General features: G+C 45.8%; 2 protein-coding genes across 11 annotated transcripts in view; one reads left to right on the top strand and one right to left on the bottom strand.

Annotated features, from left to right (window-relative positions):
• Nucleotides 1-1,666, top strand: part of MKRN2 (makorin ring finger protein 2) — a 28,963-nt gene extending 27,297 nt beyond the window's left edge. For both annotated transcript variants that reach the window (XM_003826255.6, XM_014344168.4), the window contains one exon: nt 78-1,666. In XM_003826255.6, coding sequence (XP_003826303.1) covers nt 78-215 — 138 coding nt within the window. In that variant the 3' untranslated portion in view covers nt 216-1,666. The remainder of the gene's footprint in view (nt 1-77) is intronic.
• Nucleotides 1,561-13,532, bottom strand: part of RAF1 (Raf-1 proto-oncogene, serine/threonine kinase) — a 79,282-nt gene continuing 67,310 nt past the window's right edge. For 8 of the 9 annotated variants that reach the window (XM_008951709.4, XM_008951708.5, XM_055109500.2 and 5 more), the window contains 7 exons: nt 9,635-9,719; nt 8,743-8,919; nt 5,521-5,567; nt 3,623-3,741; nt 3,064-3,195; nt 2,789-2,923; nt 1,561-2,599 (listed from right to left, as the gene is read on the bottom strand). In XM_008951709.4, the coding sequence (XP_008949957.1) occupies nt 2,456-2,599; nt 2,789-2,923; nt 3,064-3,195; nt 3,623-3,741; nt 5,521-5,567; nt 8,743-8,919; nt 9,635-9,719 (839 nt within the window). In that variant the 3' untranslated portion in view covers nt 1,561-2,455. The remainder of the gene's footprint in view (nt 2,600-2,788; nt 2,924-3,063; nt 3,196-3,622; nt 3,742-5,520; nt 5,568-8,742; nt 8,920-9,634; nt 9,720-13,532) is intronic. The other variant, XM_063602185.1, reaches the window with a different exon arrangement.

Genomic DNA, 13,532 nt, shown 5'->3' on the forward strand with positions numbered 1-13,532 from the left:
CAAAAGAATGATCAAGGAACGCAGCCTTCCTGTTGCTCTTAGCAGTAACCAGGCATGTCCACTGGCTGTTTTTGCAGTTCTTTAATTCAGTGCGGCTCTGGGATTTCATCGAGAACCGAGAAAGCCGGCATGTCCCCAACAATGAAGATGTCGACATGACAGAGCTCGGGGACCTCTTCATGCACCTTTCTGGAGTGGAGTCATCAGAACCCTAAGAGTAGATGGTTGCCCTGCATCTTGGGCTCCATCGGCCGAAACTTTCCCAAGCCAGGGTGTGCGGAGCTTCCCTGTACTGCAGCCAAGGTGACGTGTGACTTGGATTTGAGTGGAGTTGGGCTTAGCCTTAGTCTCATTCACTCTCCATTATTACAGCCATGGGGAAGAGTGAAAGATATAAAGTAACCTAATTAAATGTATGGAATTGCTATTTTTATAGCTGATATAGTTACACCTCAAGCCCCTCAGGGGTAACAACTAACAAACACCCAAACTGTTTGGATTGATTGCTTTAAAAAACAAACCTGGCTCTTATCTTTGATCTTTTCTTCCCCAGAAATAGTAAACTTGCAGCTGCCCCTAATGCAGCATATTTTTCTTACCAAAGGAGTCTTCAGCCCTATAAAAGGATTCCTCTATAGTGTATTTCTCTAGTGTATTTAGTGTGTGGTCAAAATTTTGATTTATACAGAGCTTTCAAGAACACACAATGCAAAGTGAGCGCAGCATAGCTGTTAACAAACATACAACTTTTTTCTAGGGCTTTAAGGGTGGTCATTTTTTTCGAGTTCTCTCAAGTGTCCCAAATCAGGGTAGCAATCTTGTTGCCACATGTGCAGCAAACAAAGTGGAAGTATAAATCTTCTTCTCCCTTAGGGAGGCTCTTGAAGGAGCAGGAGGTACAGTACTGGGTAGCAGTCTCGTCCTCCTGTGGTCTGGTTGGTGTTGGGGCCTCCAGCCAGGGCCCTCTAGGGGAACCAAGCCTCTGCTCTCACCTGTGGGTTCTTGCCCATCAGGGTAATTGTATTGAGAACTCAAATATACGTGCACTTACATGTGTGGTTCGTACTCAAGTGATCTATTATCTAGCTGCAAAGCCTGGCTTTGATTTGAAATTTTGTAAAACTTTCATGGCACCCAAGGTTTCTGATTCTGACCCAGCAGTGGTCCTGAAGAGAGCTGATGGCAAGTCTTGTAGTCATTTTGATTTTAATTGAAGGGTGAGCACAACCTTGTGAACCAGCACTAGCTTGTTCCAAGCTGGAATTTATCTAATCTATTTTTGTGTTTAAAAAAGCTGTACCTACCAAATAGTTTATAAAATGTATTACTTAAGGTATTTATTAGCTGAGTTTAGAGTACTTTCTGCTTAATTAATTTTTATACTTAACTCTTCAGTAGAGGTTTACAAAGAGTACAAAGGTTAAATTACAAATTCATTCCCAGCCTAGGCTCTGGGCACATTTCCTGTTCTTGAATTCTGCTCCTGAAGAGGGTGAACAAATGGGGCATTCAAGTTGTGAGCTCAGAATTACTTTAAAAGGAGGTAACAGCCATTACACCTAAATTTAATTTATTTTATTAAAATAACATAATTGAGGGACCATCAGATAACTGTATTTTGTCAGGTGCAATAAAAAGAAAATTAAAACCCAAATCATCAAGAAAACCTGTATTCCTGGCTTCCTTGTATACACATGATGTGACTAGAGAAACAAGGCTGTTTGTTTGTTTGAGAAACAAGGCTGGCCCTGCGGCCCCGCCCCATAGGGGCAGCTCCTGGAAGACAAAATTCAGCATGATGGAAGACTGCTCCCTGAGAGGGCTGAGATGCGGATTGGCCGAGTGCCTTGCCTGGAAAACCATCCCAATGCACTGGACACCTTAGAAGCTGTGAAAGGAGGACGTGTCCCCTAAGAAAAGTTCCATAGTACCAAAGCAGGCTCCTTCGGGCGGCCAGAGTCTCGGCAGTCCTGGGCTGTTTGGTGCCTTATGTGCAAAATGTCTGGCGCTGCACCACTCTCTGAAGAAAGTGCCGCCTGTGACATGCATTCCTCCAGAAGCTGATTTCCAAAATCCCATGTGTCTCCACATCAGGGCTGGACTGCCTGCTACCTTACTTCCTCTAAATACTCATGTAGCCAACAGCTGGGGCTGGGCCCCTGCGTTTTGTACTACCATCAACATCCACTTGCGCATCTACAGAAGGCTGGGCCTTGAGCATGGGGAATGTGGGGAGGGAGCAGGATGCACCAGCACTGCAAATGGCTTCCTTCTGCCAGGGCCCAAAGGGATAGAAAAGAAGGCAACATGAAGTTAAGGCCCTGAGAGCAGTCTAGAAGGTCCTTAGCAGCAGCTTCTCTGAAAACATGTGTTCTGCCTCTGGAGAAAGGGAGCAGAAAAGTGCCTGCTGGCTTCTCCTCCTCCCCTGGCAGCCTGAAGACAGGTGCAAAGTCAACTAGAAGACAGGCAGCCTCGGGGACGTGGTCAGCGTGCAAGCATTGATATCCTCAGTGTGGGCTGCCCGATGCAAGGATGGCTCGGAAGCGCTCCGGTTGATCTTCGGTAGAGAGTGTTGGAGCAGCTCAATGGAAGACAGGATCTGAAACAAAGCCCAAGAATGCTCTCATTAGCTGTGTCTCAAAGACACAGGATGTACCCTGCCCCCCACCATCTTGTAGAGGACCTGGGTCCCCTCCCTATAAAACAAAACAAAACACTCCCACCTTATATTGCCATCTTTACGAACCAACCCATGCTTTAATCACATTCTAGCAGCCCTGAGCCTTACCTGGGGAAAAAGAGGCCTCTCTTCCTTTACTTTCTTCACACAGTCAGCTACCAGCCTCTTCATTGCTTTGGGGCAGTTCTTATATAGCTTACTAAGATCTGGGGAGGCATATCCTCGGCCCACCATGAAGATGATCTAAGGGAAAGAAAACAGCTGAGCTAATGGGGAGTAAATGAACAACAGATAATAACAAGTCCTAACCCTCTAGCTGCTTAGGCTGGCGGAGGCCCAGGGGCTCCCACGAGTTGGGTCCTTTCGCACCAGCACAGACTTACCTGATCTCGGTTGTTGATGTGAGAATAAGGAAGCTCCCCCGTCATCAGTTCATACAATACGATGCCATAGGAGTAGACATCCGACTGGAAACTGAATGGGTTGTTATCCTGCATTCGGATCACCTCTGGGGCCTACATGTATCACCATATGACAAAAGTGCATTTATCACCATATGACAGGCCTCACAGACATCTAGGGGCCAGGCTGTCCCTTTCATTAGTTATGAATGAGTCCATTCTTCAGTCCCCACATAGCTTTTCCCCCAAAGGACTCCAACTCAGGCACTGGTTAAAACAGCTCAGGAATCCTTGTCTTTAAAGGACCAAGACCCAGCATTTCTGTCACCCAGCTTATTAACTCCTCTCCACACTAAGCTTCACAGTGGTTCTGATCAACAGCTTCCTCAAGAAAATCTACAATTGCCCTGAGGCTGGCTGTCACTAGGGGTCATGTGGATTTCGGGGAAATGTACAGAAACGCTTTAAGTTTGCACATAAATCTCCAAGGCATTCCTTTTGCCCTATACCAGAGACTGCTGGTGGGAGCCCAGATTCTCACCATCCAGAGGACAGAGCCAGTAGGTTGTTCAACCTGCTGAGAACCACTCCAGCGTGACTTTACTGTTGCCAAACCAAAATCTCCAATTTTCACTGTTAAGCCTTCATGGAGAAATATATCTCAATGCTTGTTAAGGACTCTGGTTTCAAAAGAATGGTCAGGTTAATTTTGAAAAACATCCCAAAGTTCTTTATAACACGGTAATCTCTCCACCTTACCTCTGTCACAGCCTCTCTGCACTGAACTTCCTAAGGTTTCTGAAGTTCTTTAAAGTGCTTTTGAAATGCACCTTCTTCCAGAAGACAGGCAGGGATTGGTCAATGTGCCAGATTATTTGGCCCTAGCCAAAAGCAAGCCAGCGTTTCTTCCCTGCTTCTTCTCCCCATTTGCACATCTAGGTGCTGGGTCCCTGGCCTTGCGACCTTTCCACATAATACAGGTACTTGAAACCCTAACAGGATGAGCAGAGGCCACACTCCAGTGCTCCCCAGAGGGCCAAGGATGGCCTGACAGCTTACAGGCGTTTCTACCTGTATTGTGCCCTCAAATCACCATCTGAAACTTGAGTGGTTAACAAAATAGCAAATCCCTTACTGAGTGTTCAATGTTGTAGTAAGAAATTCCTCACTAGAATCGGTACCACTCAGTGACTTCAAAATGAGAACTGAAGTCGGCTCGCTTCTGGGTAAAGAAGTCATACAGTTTAAGTCTAACTTGTGAGGAAAAAAAAATTTAAAAAGAACAAAAAATTAAAAAACAAAACACACACAAAGTAACTTGTGATGTTGGTGCCCAGGAATTCACACCTCCTTAAATCTGTGGTGTCTGCTTTCATGGTATAATGTTTGGCTGCTAAAAACCCCACCATTGAAAGGTGTTCCACACCTCAGACATGTACCTAAAATAGGCCATGTCCCATAATCCAACACAACTATCATGCCTCTCACTGCTCAAGAGGCAAAACGTGGGTTGTAATGCCATCTTTCTTTCACAAGGAAAGGCTGGTGGAGGGTGGCAGATTCAAAATTGTTAAATTTCACGCCTCACAGCATTAAAAATACCTTTCTTCATTTACTCTTCTATAAAAACAACCCCTCTCCTCTTCTAATAGTGACTTCTGAAGAACCCACTTATGTACCTTTGAGAAAGACCATTTTATTTATTTTTTTGAGACACAGCCTTGTTCTGTCCCCAAGGCTGGAGTGCGGTGGCGTGATCTCAGCTCACTGCAACCTCTGCCTCCCAGGTTCAAGCAATTCTCGTGCCTCAGCCTCCTGAGTAGCTGGGATTATAGGTACGTGCCACCACACTCAGCTAATTTTTAAATTTAGAGATGGGGTTTCACCACATTGGCCAGGCAAGTCTCAAACTCCTAGCCTCAAGTGATCCACCTGCCTCAGCCTCCCAAAGTGCTGGGATTATAGGTGTGAGCCATCACGCCCAGTCAAGAAAGACCATTTTAATTAGTGATTTTGGAAACATTTGGCTTGTAGCTACTTGCTATCCACATAACAAGCAGATAGACATACACACACTGGCCACAAACTAGAAATAAACTTAAGACAAAAGCCCAATCCCCCTCAGGTTACATTTACTAATAGTGTGATAAAATTATGCCTATTTCAAGCTTACGGAAATCTCTCCAAATCACTTTTGCTGAGATAAACTCAGAAAGGAACCTAACCTAAACATCGCTCTCATCAGTCCAGGTGAGGCATAAGCTGCTGAGGGACAGGCCAAGCCTACTAATTTTCTGACTTTTCTGTTTTCCTGTCCTCTGCCTCTTTCCTTAAAAAGATATCCCCTGGCACCAAGAGCCACTTGTGATAGAAAGCCTCCCTTCTGTTTCCCTAAATTTAGAACTGAGCAGTCAAATGAACTCAACAACCAAAGGATACTGTTGGATTTCATGTCTCTATGGATGATGTTCTTTGCATGCAAATAGCTGTGAAGGGAAAAGAAATTATTAAAAATAAGTTTGAGGGGCATGGGTAGAAAGCAGTTTTAAACTACAGCTAAGAAGTAAAGCCACTGAAGGCCTGGCTCCAAGGAGTGTTACACACAGGGATAGACCCTGTGCTGTTCAGCCTGGTTCACATCACTGCTTACCTGAAGGTGAGGCCACAGCACAAACATGCTTACACCTTTTTTTTTTTTTTTTTTTTGGAGACTGGAGTGCAGTCAATAGCTTACTGCAGCCTTAACCTCCTGGGCTCAAGTGATCCTCCCACCTCCCAGTAGCTGGGACCACAGGCATGTGCCACCATGCCGCCTTTTTTTTTTTCTTTTTTTTTTTTTTTGGGTAGATACAGGGTCTTGCACTGTTGCCCAAGCTGGTCTTGACTCCTGGGCTCAAGTGATCCTCCCATGTTGGCCTCCAAAATGCTCGGATTACAGGCATGGGCCCCTGGCGCCTGACCATTGCTGACACTTCTTCAAGCATCAGTTTTACTCTAAAGTAATTCTGATAACCCAATGTCCATAAATGATGAATGAATAATGTGGCATATCCATACAATGGAATGTTACTCAGACACAGAAAGGAATGAAGTAGTGACACATGCTACACATTAACCTTGAAAATACTATGCTAGGTCTAAGAGCCCAGGCATACAATACCATATCTTATGTATTATATACAGCCAAGCATCACTTAACGGCAGGGATACCTTCTGAGAAATGTGTTGTTAGCCAACTTGTCATCATGCACACATCATAAAGTGTATTCACACAAACCAAGAAGGTACAGCCTTCTACACACCCTGGCTAAATGGTATAGCCTGTTGCACTTAGGCTACAAAACTGTATGGCCCTCAGTGTACTGAATACTGTAGCTGGTTGTAACATGGTGAGTATTTGTGTCTCTAAACATAGCCAAACATAGAAAAGGCATAGTAAAAATACAGTATTATAATCTTGTGGGACCACCTTCCTATATGTGGTCATTGACCGAAACATCATTATATGTTACCTGACTATATTATATCTTACATGATTCCATTTATATTGAACTATAAAGTAGGCAAAATCCATAGAAACAGAAAGTAGACTGCAAGTGGGTGGGAGGTATTGGGTAACCGCTAATGGGTATATCGTTTGGATATCTGTCCACTCCAAATCTCAAGTTGAAACGTGATCCCCAGTGTTGGAGGTGGGACCTAAGTGGCAGGTGTTTGGGTCATGGGGATGGATTCCTCACAAACGGCTCGGTGCCCTCCCTGCAGTAACGAGTGAGTTCACACACTATTAGCTCACATGAAACCTGGTTATTAAAGAGTCTGGGACCTCCCTCCATGCTCTCTCTCTTGCTCCTTTCTCTCACCACATCACACGTGGCTCCCCTTGCCTTCTGCCATGAGTGAAAGCTTCCTGAGGGCCTCACCAGACACAGATGCTGGTGTCATGCTTTTTGTACAGTCTGCAGAACCCCGAGTCAAATAAACCTCTTTTCTTTATAAATTACCCACCCTTAGGTCTTCCTTTAGAGCAACCCAAACAGACTAATACAATGGGCATGTGTTTCTTTCCGGGATAATGAAAATGTTCTAAAATTAGATAGTGGTGGTGGCTGCACAACTCAATACCAGAAAAACACTGAGGTAGGTGTACATTTTAAAAGGGGGAATTTTATGATGTATGAATTATATCTCAATTTTTCTGAAAAGTCATTCCATTTCTTAAAATACACAGAAGGCAACTTCCATATGAATTTTAAAGACAGTGTGAGAATTTATGTAGGACTTGCAAGCACAGCTATAGCTTAGTAACTCCCAGATGTCTAGGGGTACGAGGAGCTCCTCTACTTGAGAGGAGAAGTTTGAGAAGCACTACCCTAGGCTAGCCAGGAAAGGTGGGAGGATCACTTGAGTCCAGTTTGAGACCAGCCTGGGCAACATAGTGAGACCTCCGACTCTACAAAATACACGAAAATTAGCTGGGCACGGTAGCATGTGCCTGCAGTCCCAGCAACCTATGAGACTGAGCCAAGAGGAGAGCTGGAGCCCAGGAGTTCAAGGATGCAGTGAGCTATGATTGCGCCGCTGCACTCTAGCATAGGTGACAGAGTGAGAACCTGTGTCTCTAAGGAAAAAAGTGTGTTTTTTTGTGTGTGTGTTTTTTTTTTTTTTTTTCCAGATGGAGTCTGGCTCTGTCACCCAGGCTAGAGTGCAATGGCACAATCTCCACTCACTGCAACCTCCGCCTCCTGGGTTGAAGTGATTCTTCTGCCTCAGCCTCCCGAGTAGCTGGGATTACAAGCGCCTGCCACCACAACCAGCTAATTTTTGTATTTTTAGTAGAGATGAGATTTCACCACATTGGCCAGGCTGGTCTCGAACTCCTGGCCTCGTGATCCACCCGCCTCAGCCTCCCAAAGTGCTGGGATTATGGGCATGAGCCACCGTGCCTGGCCAGGAAAAAGTTTTTAATTAAAAAAAAAAAATTATCCCAAAAACGACATCTGCTTAAACCCTCATGTGGGACAGCCATGCCTCAGACAGCTGAGCAGAAGGCATTGCCACAGCTGTCCAAGCAGAAGGTACATGCACCCCACTATATTCTCAGGTTTCTGATAAAGCCAGGGTAGCAGGCAGAGCCCGAATCTAAGCCCCAAGGGGGAAGTTCAGTCCCAAGGAGGAACCTGAACTACTCTTTTTTTTTTTTTTTTGAGACAGAGTCTCGCTCTGCAGCCCAGGCTGGAGTGCAGTAATGTGATCTTAGCTCACCACAACCTCTGCCTTCCATGTTCAAGCGATTCTCCTGTCCCAGCTCCTGAGTAGCTGGGATTATAGGCATGTGCCACCAGGCCTGGTTCATTCTTGTATTTTCAGTAGAAACAGGGTTTTGCCATATTGGCAAGGCTGGTCTCAAAACTACTGGCCTCAAGTGATCCACTGGCCTTGGCCTCCCAAAGTGCTGGGATTACAGGTGTGAGCCACCCCACCCAGCTGGAACCTGAACAACTCATTCCTGATAATTGGCCCCTCCAGCCCAGGCCAGAGGCTTGTGCAAAGATATCACAGAATCGCTTAATGGACTAGAAGGCTTTTCCTGATCCTGGTTCCAATTTAGGGACAAATTTGATGCCTGGGTCCCAGAGAGGCATCAGACCATCTACTCACTCCATTCCCTGAGCCGTCTGCCGGGCAATGTCAATTAGCTGGAACATCTGAAACTTGGTCTCCTGGACATGCAGGTGTTTGTAGAGGCTGCTGCCCTCGCACCACTGGGTCACAATTGCCAGGTTGTCCTTTGTCATGTACCCCATGAAAAGCAGAATGTTCACATGCCGTGTTTTGCTGGGGAGGGGAGGGGAAGAGAGGAGAGGGAGGAGGAAAGTGCTCAGGGAGGTCTACTGTGCTTTCCCGTGGACTGTGGGTTCTGTGCTCTCGACACCACCCCCAGTCCCAAAAACAAACACATGGCACGGCTGATAACCCGGGTGGCATTCTGAGCAAACAGAAGCCCACCATTAGTTCACTGGGCCATCAGTTCAGTGCCAGCCTTGCTTACAGAGAGGACATTCTCTTTCATCAATGTACACTCCATGACCCTCCTGTGGAGGTCACAAGGACTCCTTGTAGAAGTCTCCATTATATGACTTATTCCTACAAGTCTAAATAGTGACTGAAAGATTGGAAAGCTGACTGTTCTGAAGTCTAAAATAAGGCAATTCAGCTATAAAAAAAAAGGGTTCTGGGAAATAAAGGTAAAAATAGGGCCTATTTCTGCCCACCTCAAACCAAAACCCAGAGACAGAAATCGGGCTATTGAGTTTACTGTGCCCAGAGGAGGGTATTCTCCTAAAAAGGGGCTCTTCGAAAGGCTTGACAACCACATAAACTAAGGAAACATCCCTTTGCTCTCAAGGGAGGAGCATCCAACCACAGGAACTCCACAGTGAGTCCTAACTGCCTGCCCGTCCCAACCTGCGGCACAGTCCACTAACTCTACAGTCCTTGTACTCCCCACTCCAGCACTCCAGAGGGACTGGACCACCAGCTTTCTACTCACCGCAGAACAGCCACCTCATTCCTGAAGGCCTGGAATTGCTCTGGGGTTGGGTTGACAACCTTTAGGATCTTTACTGCAACATCTCCTGCAAAATTAGTTGGCAGTCAGTGCAATCAGTTGAATGATCTTAGTCTTTCAAATAACCTAGTTTTGAGGAAGATACAGTGAATCATTTATCCAAAGAATCACATACCTACACAGATACGACAAATTTCCAATTTTTTTTTTTTTTTTGAGACAGGGTCTCACTCTGTTGTCTAGGCTAGAGTGCAGTGGCACATTGCAGCCTTGACCTCCAGGGCTTAAGCAATCCTCCCACCTTGGCCTCCCAAAGTGCTGGGATTACAGGTCCAATCTCTACATAATTTAAATGACTCAAAAAAAGTTACATAGGTTAACTGCTATCGCTACAGTTAGGCCTTCGATAGCCTTGGTTAAACTATTCACACCAACCCTGGCAAGCCACAGAGGTGAGGTCATGTGTGACAGGTCAAAACCTTGTCCTGTGGGGATGAAATCAGTGCACAGATATGAATGGCCTGGCAAATACAGAATGACTGGGGCTGGATGCTGGTGTAAGGAAGCAGGCCATTTAGCAACTATTGAGGCTGAACTCTGAATCCACATTTCAGTGAGACCTAAGATGGTCCCTAGTAAAAATTCAGAGATATATATTGAAATTAAGCTTCTCTGCCTTCAATACCATCAAAAAGTAATTCTAATAATACTGAATCCTGGCACTGTGTATACTTTTATCTCTTTTAATCCTCACAGCTGCCCTCTGACGTAAATAATTTATCTTCACAGACAACAAGCTGAGAAGTTTAGTCACTTGCCCAAGGTCATACAGCCAAAAAACAAAGAACGCTGCAGCCAGGATCAAAACCCCAGTCTGACTCCAATTGCTATTCTACCTATAATACTGACAACTGATTGTCAAGCACTGTAAAACCAGCCTCTTGATATAACTTTGGACACATCCAGGGATCCATTCCACTTTAGAGTGCTATAAATTTAAAAGCCACTTTCTTTCTTTTCTTTTTTTTTTTTTTTTTTTTTTGAGACAGAGTCTCGCTCAGTCACCCAGGCTGGAGTGCAGTGGCGTGATCTCGGCTCACTGCAACCTCTACCTCCCAGGTTCACGCCATTCTCCTGCCTCAGCCTCCCGAGTAGCTGGGACTACAGGCACCCACCACCACGTCTGGCTAATTTTTTGTGTGTGTTTTTAGTAGAGACGGGGTTTCACCATGTTAGCCAGGATGGTCTCGATCTCCTGACCTTGTGAGGCCTCCCACCTCAGCCTCCCAAAGTGCTGGGATTACAGGCATGAGCCACCGTGCCTGGCCAAAAGCCACTTTCAAAAGTGTTTCTGGGGCCTCTCTGTTGGAGCCTTCCTCCTTCCTTTTTTTTTTTGAGATGGAGACTCGCTCTGTCACCTAGGCTGGAATGCAGTGGCACAATCTTGGCTCACTGCAACCTCCACAAGCGATTCTCCTGCCTCAGCCTCCCGAGTAGTTGGGATTACAGGCATGCTCCACCATGCCCAACTAATTTTTGTATTTTTGGATGGAGATGGGGTTTCACCATGTTGCCCAGGCTGGTCTCAAACTCCTGACCTCAAATGATCTGCCTGCCTCGGCCTCCTGGAGTGCTGGGATTACAAGCGTGAGCCACCCCACCCAGCCCTCCCCATTTCATTTTTGGGAAGAAAATTGGTAGAGAGATGGTCCTCACGATAGGCCCAAACTGTCTCTCTGTGATCTCTGGTTTTATCATCTAAAGTTTCAACGACTCCCCATGTTTTAACAGCAGCCTCCAAAGTGGCTCTCATCCAGTTAACCTGCACATGTGTTTGCCATGGGCTGCCGGTGAAGGTGCTGTTGACTGGATGGGAGAGATCCACACTATGTTTGGAGCTACCTTCTATCTAGAAAAATGGATCCATATGGGACACCATATGGGAAACGTGTATAACCAGCCCTGAGTAGGAGGACAACAATCATTTGCATAAGTGTCCATTCTGGTACAGTTGGAGCCAAGACAGGAGTGCTGGAACAGAAGGGGAGTTCCCCAAGATGGGGGAGTAAATCCTTTTTTTTTTTTTTCTTTTTTAGAGATGGGGCCTCACTATGTTGCCCAGGCTGGCCTCAAACTCCTGGGCTCAAGCAATCTTCCAACCTCAGCCTTCCAAGTAGCTGGGACTACAGGTGCCTAAGTAAATCTCTTTTCAAAGAGAATACAGAAAGGTTTTCTGAAGGAAATGGGCTATAAACCAAGGGAAGGATTTTAGTAAATAGGACAGAGAATGTTTCAGACTGGGCACATCAGAAATAAAGGTGAGGTGAGGGGGATGAGAGAAACCTGAGCTGTGTTTAGTAAACTCTAGGGTAGGATTTGGACACCTGTAGGAGAGAAAGAGGGAGGCCAGAAAGGAAATCTGCTGCAATAGCTCAGGAAAGGTACAAGCAGAATGGTTGACTGTGGGGACTCAGAAAGAAGGGATGAAGATAAGAAATCCTGTGAAGGTAAACTGACCCAATGAGGCAGTCAACTGAGTGGAAGTGCTGGGAAAATGGCCAACGCTATGACCCAGGCTCCAGGACCCAGAAAAGGGCAGAGCCTTTAACGGGAGGGGACAGGACAGGGCTAGGGGTTCAGGCATGTGGCTTGGGAGATGCTGGATGATCGCTCAGGGGGAACTGCTTCTAAGGACCTTCCTATTTCATGGACCTCGTTTTGTAGTCCACTCCCTTTCTTATAGCTCTCCTCTGGGCATGCTCTAGTTGTCACTGAACCCACCCTTTGGTGTCACCTGTTCTGGCCCTAATCAGTAATATAACCTCAGAATTCACAGCCAAGCCCACGCAGTGACTTACTCTGACCTTGCAGTCGGGTGAACTTCCTTAGCAGTTTCTACACACGTTATCATTAAGCCACATCTTCCCCCTCCAGTTCTACTTTTTGGAACAATGAATATGACTTATCTCTGTTAAAAGTTGATCTTTTCTTTTTTCCATCATCCTAGCCAGTTGAACTCTTCTCGCTTTTCTAAATCCTCACTACTATGCAAATACATAGCACACCTCTGATTAAGTCACTGATGGGAAGACGGAACAGGGTCAACCAAAGACAGTGCCCATGGTACTTGCAGGGATCCATCTGCCAGCCAGCTCTCGTTAACACAGTTATGGTAACAGATTATTTGCAATTTCTTATGAAATCCAGAAGGAATGTTCTATACTGCAGCATTCCCCTCATTTACATATAAATAACCCAAGGACTGCCATGAAAGGGATTCATTCAGTCTGCTAGGATCAATGAGCAAACATTATAGGAAAACGGATTTCAACTCTAATAAAGAACTATTCCATGCCCTCCCCTCGCCCCACTCTGGCTCTTGCTCTGTCACTGAGGCTGGAGTGCAGCAGCACCATCACGGCTCACTGCAGCCTCAAACTCCTGGGCTCAAGGGATCCTCCCACCTCAGCCTCCCAAGTAACTGGGACTACAATACAGGTGTGCATCACCACGCCCACCTAATTTTTAAAATTTTTTGTAGAGACAAGGGTCTCATGTTGCCCAGGCTGGTCTCAAATTCCTGACTTCAAGTGATTCTCCCACCTCAGCCTCCTAAAGTGTTGGGGTTATAGATGTGGGCCACTGCACCCAATCAAACTATTTTCTACTAGTAGGAACTACCTGGAGTTAGAATGGGCTCTCAGACAGATAATGAGCTCTCTCATCACACTCATTTTCAAACAAAGGCTTGCCAAACCTCCTAAAGGTCTCCTACAACCCCAGATCCCATTTAACCCAAATGATAGTCTTTACAGGACCCTAAAACACCCTACCACTGGACCTCACTCCTATTAGTATACCTCTCACTCACTCTAAATGA

This window comes from Pan paniscus, chromosome 2 (assembly GCF_029289425.2).
Source record: "Pan paniscus chromosome 2, NHGRI_mPanPan1-v2.0_pri, whole genome shotgun sequence".
NCBI lineage: Eukaryota > Metazoa > Chordata > Mammalia > Primates > Hominidae > Pan > Pan paniscus.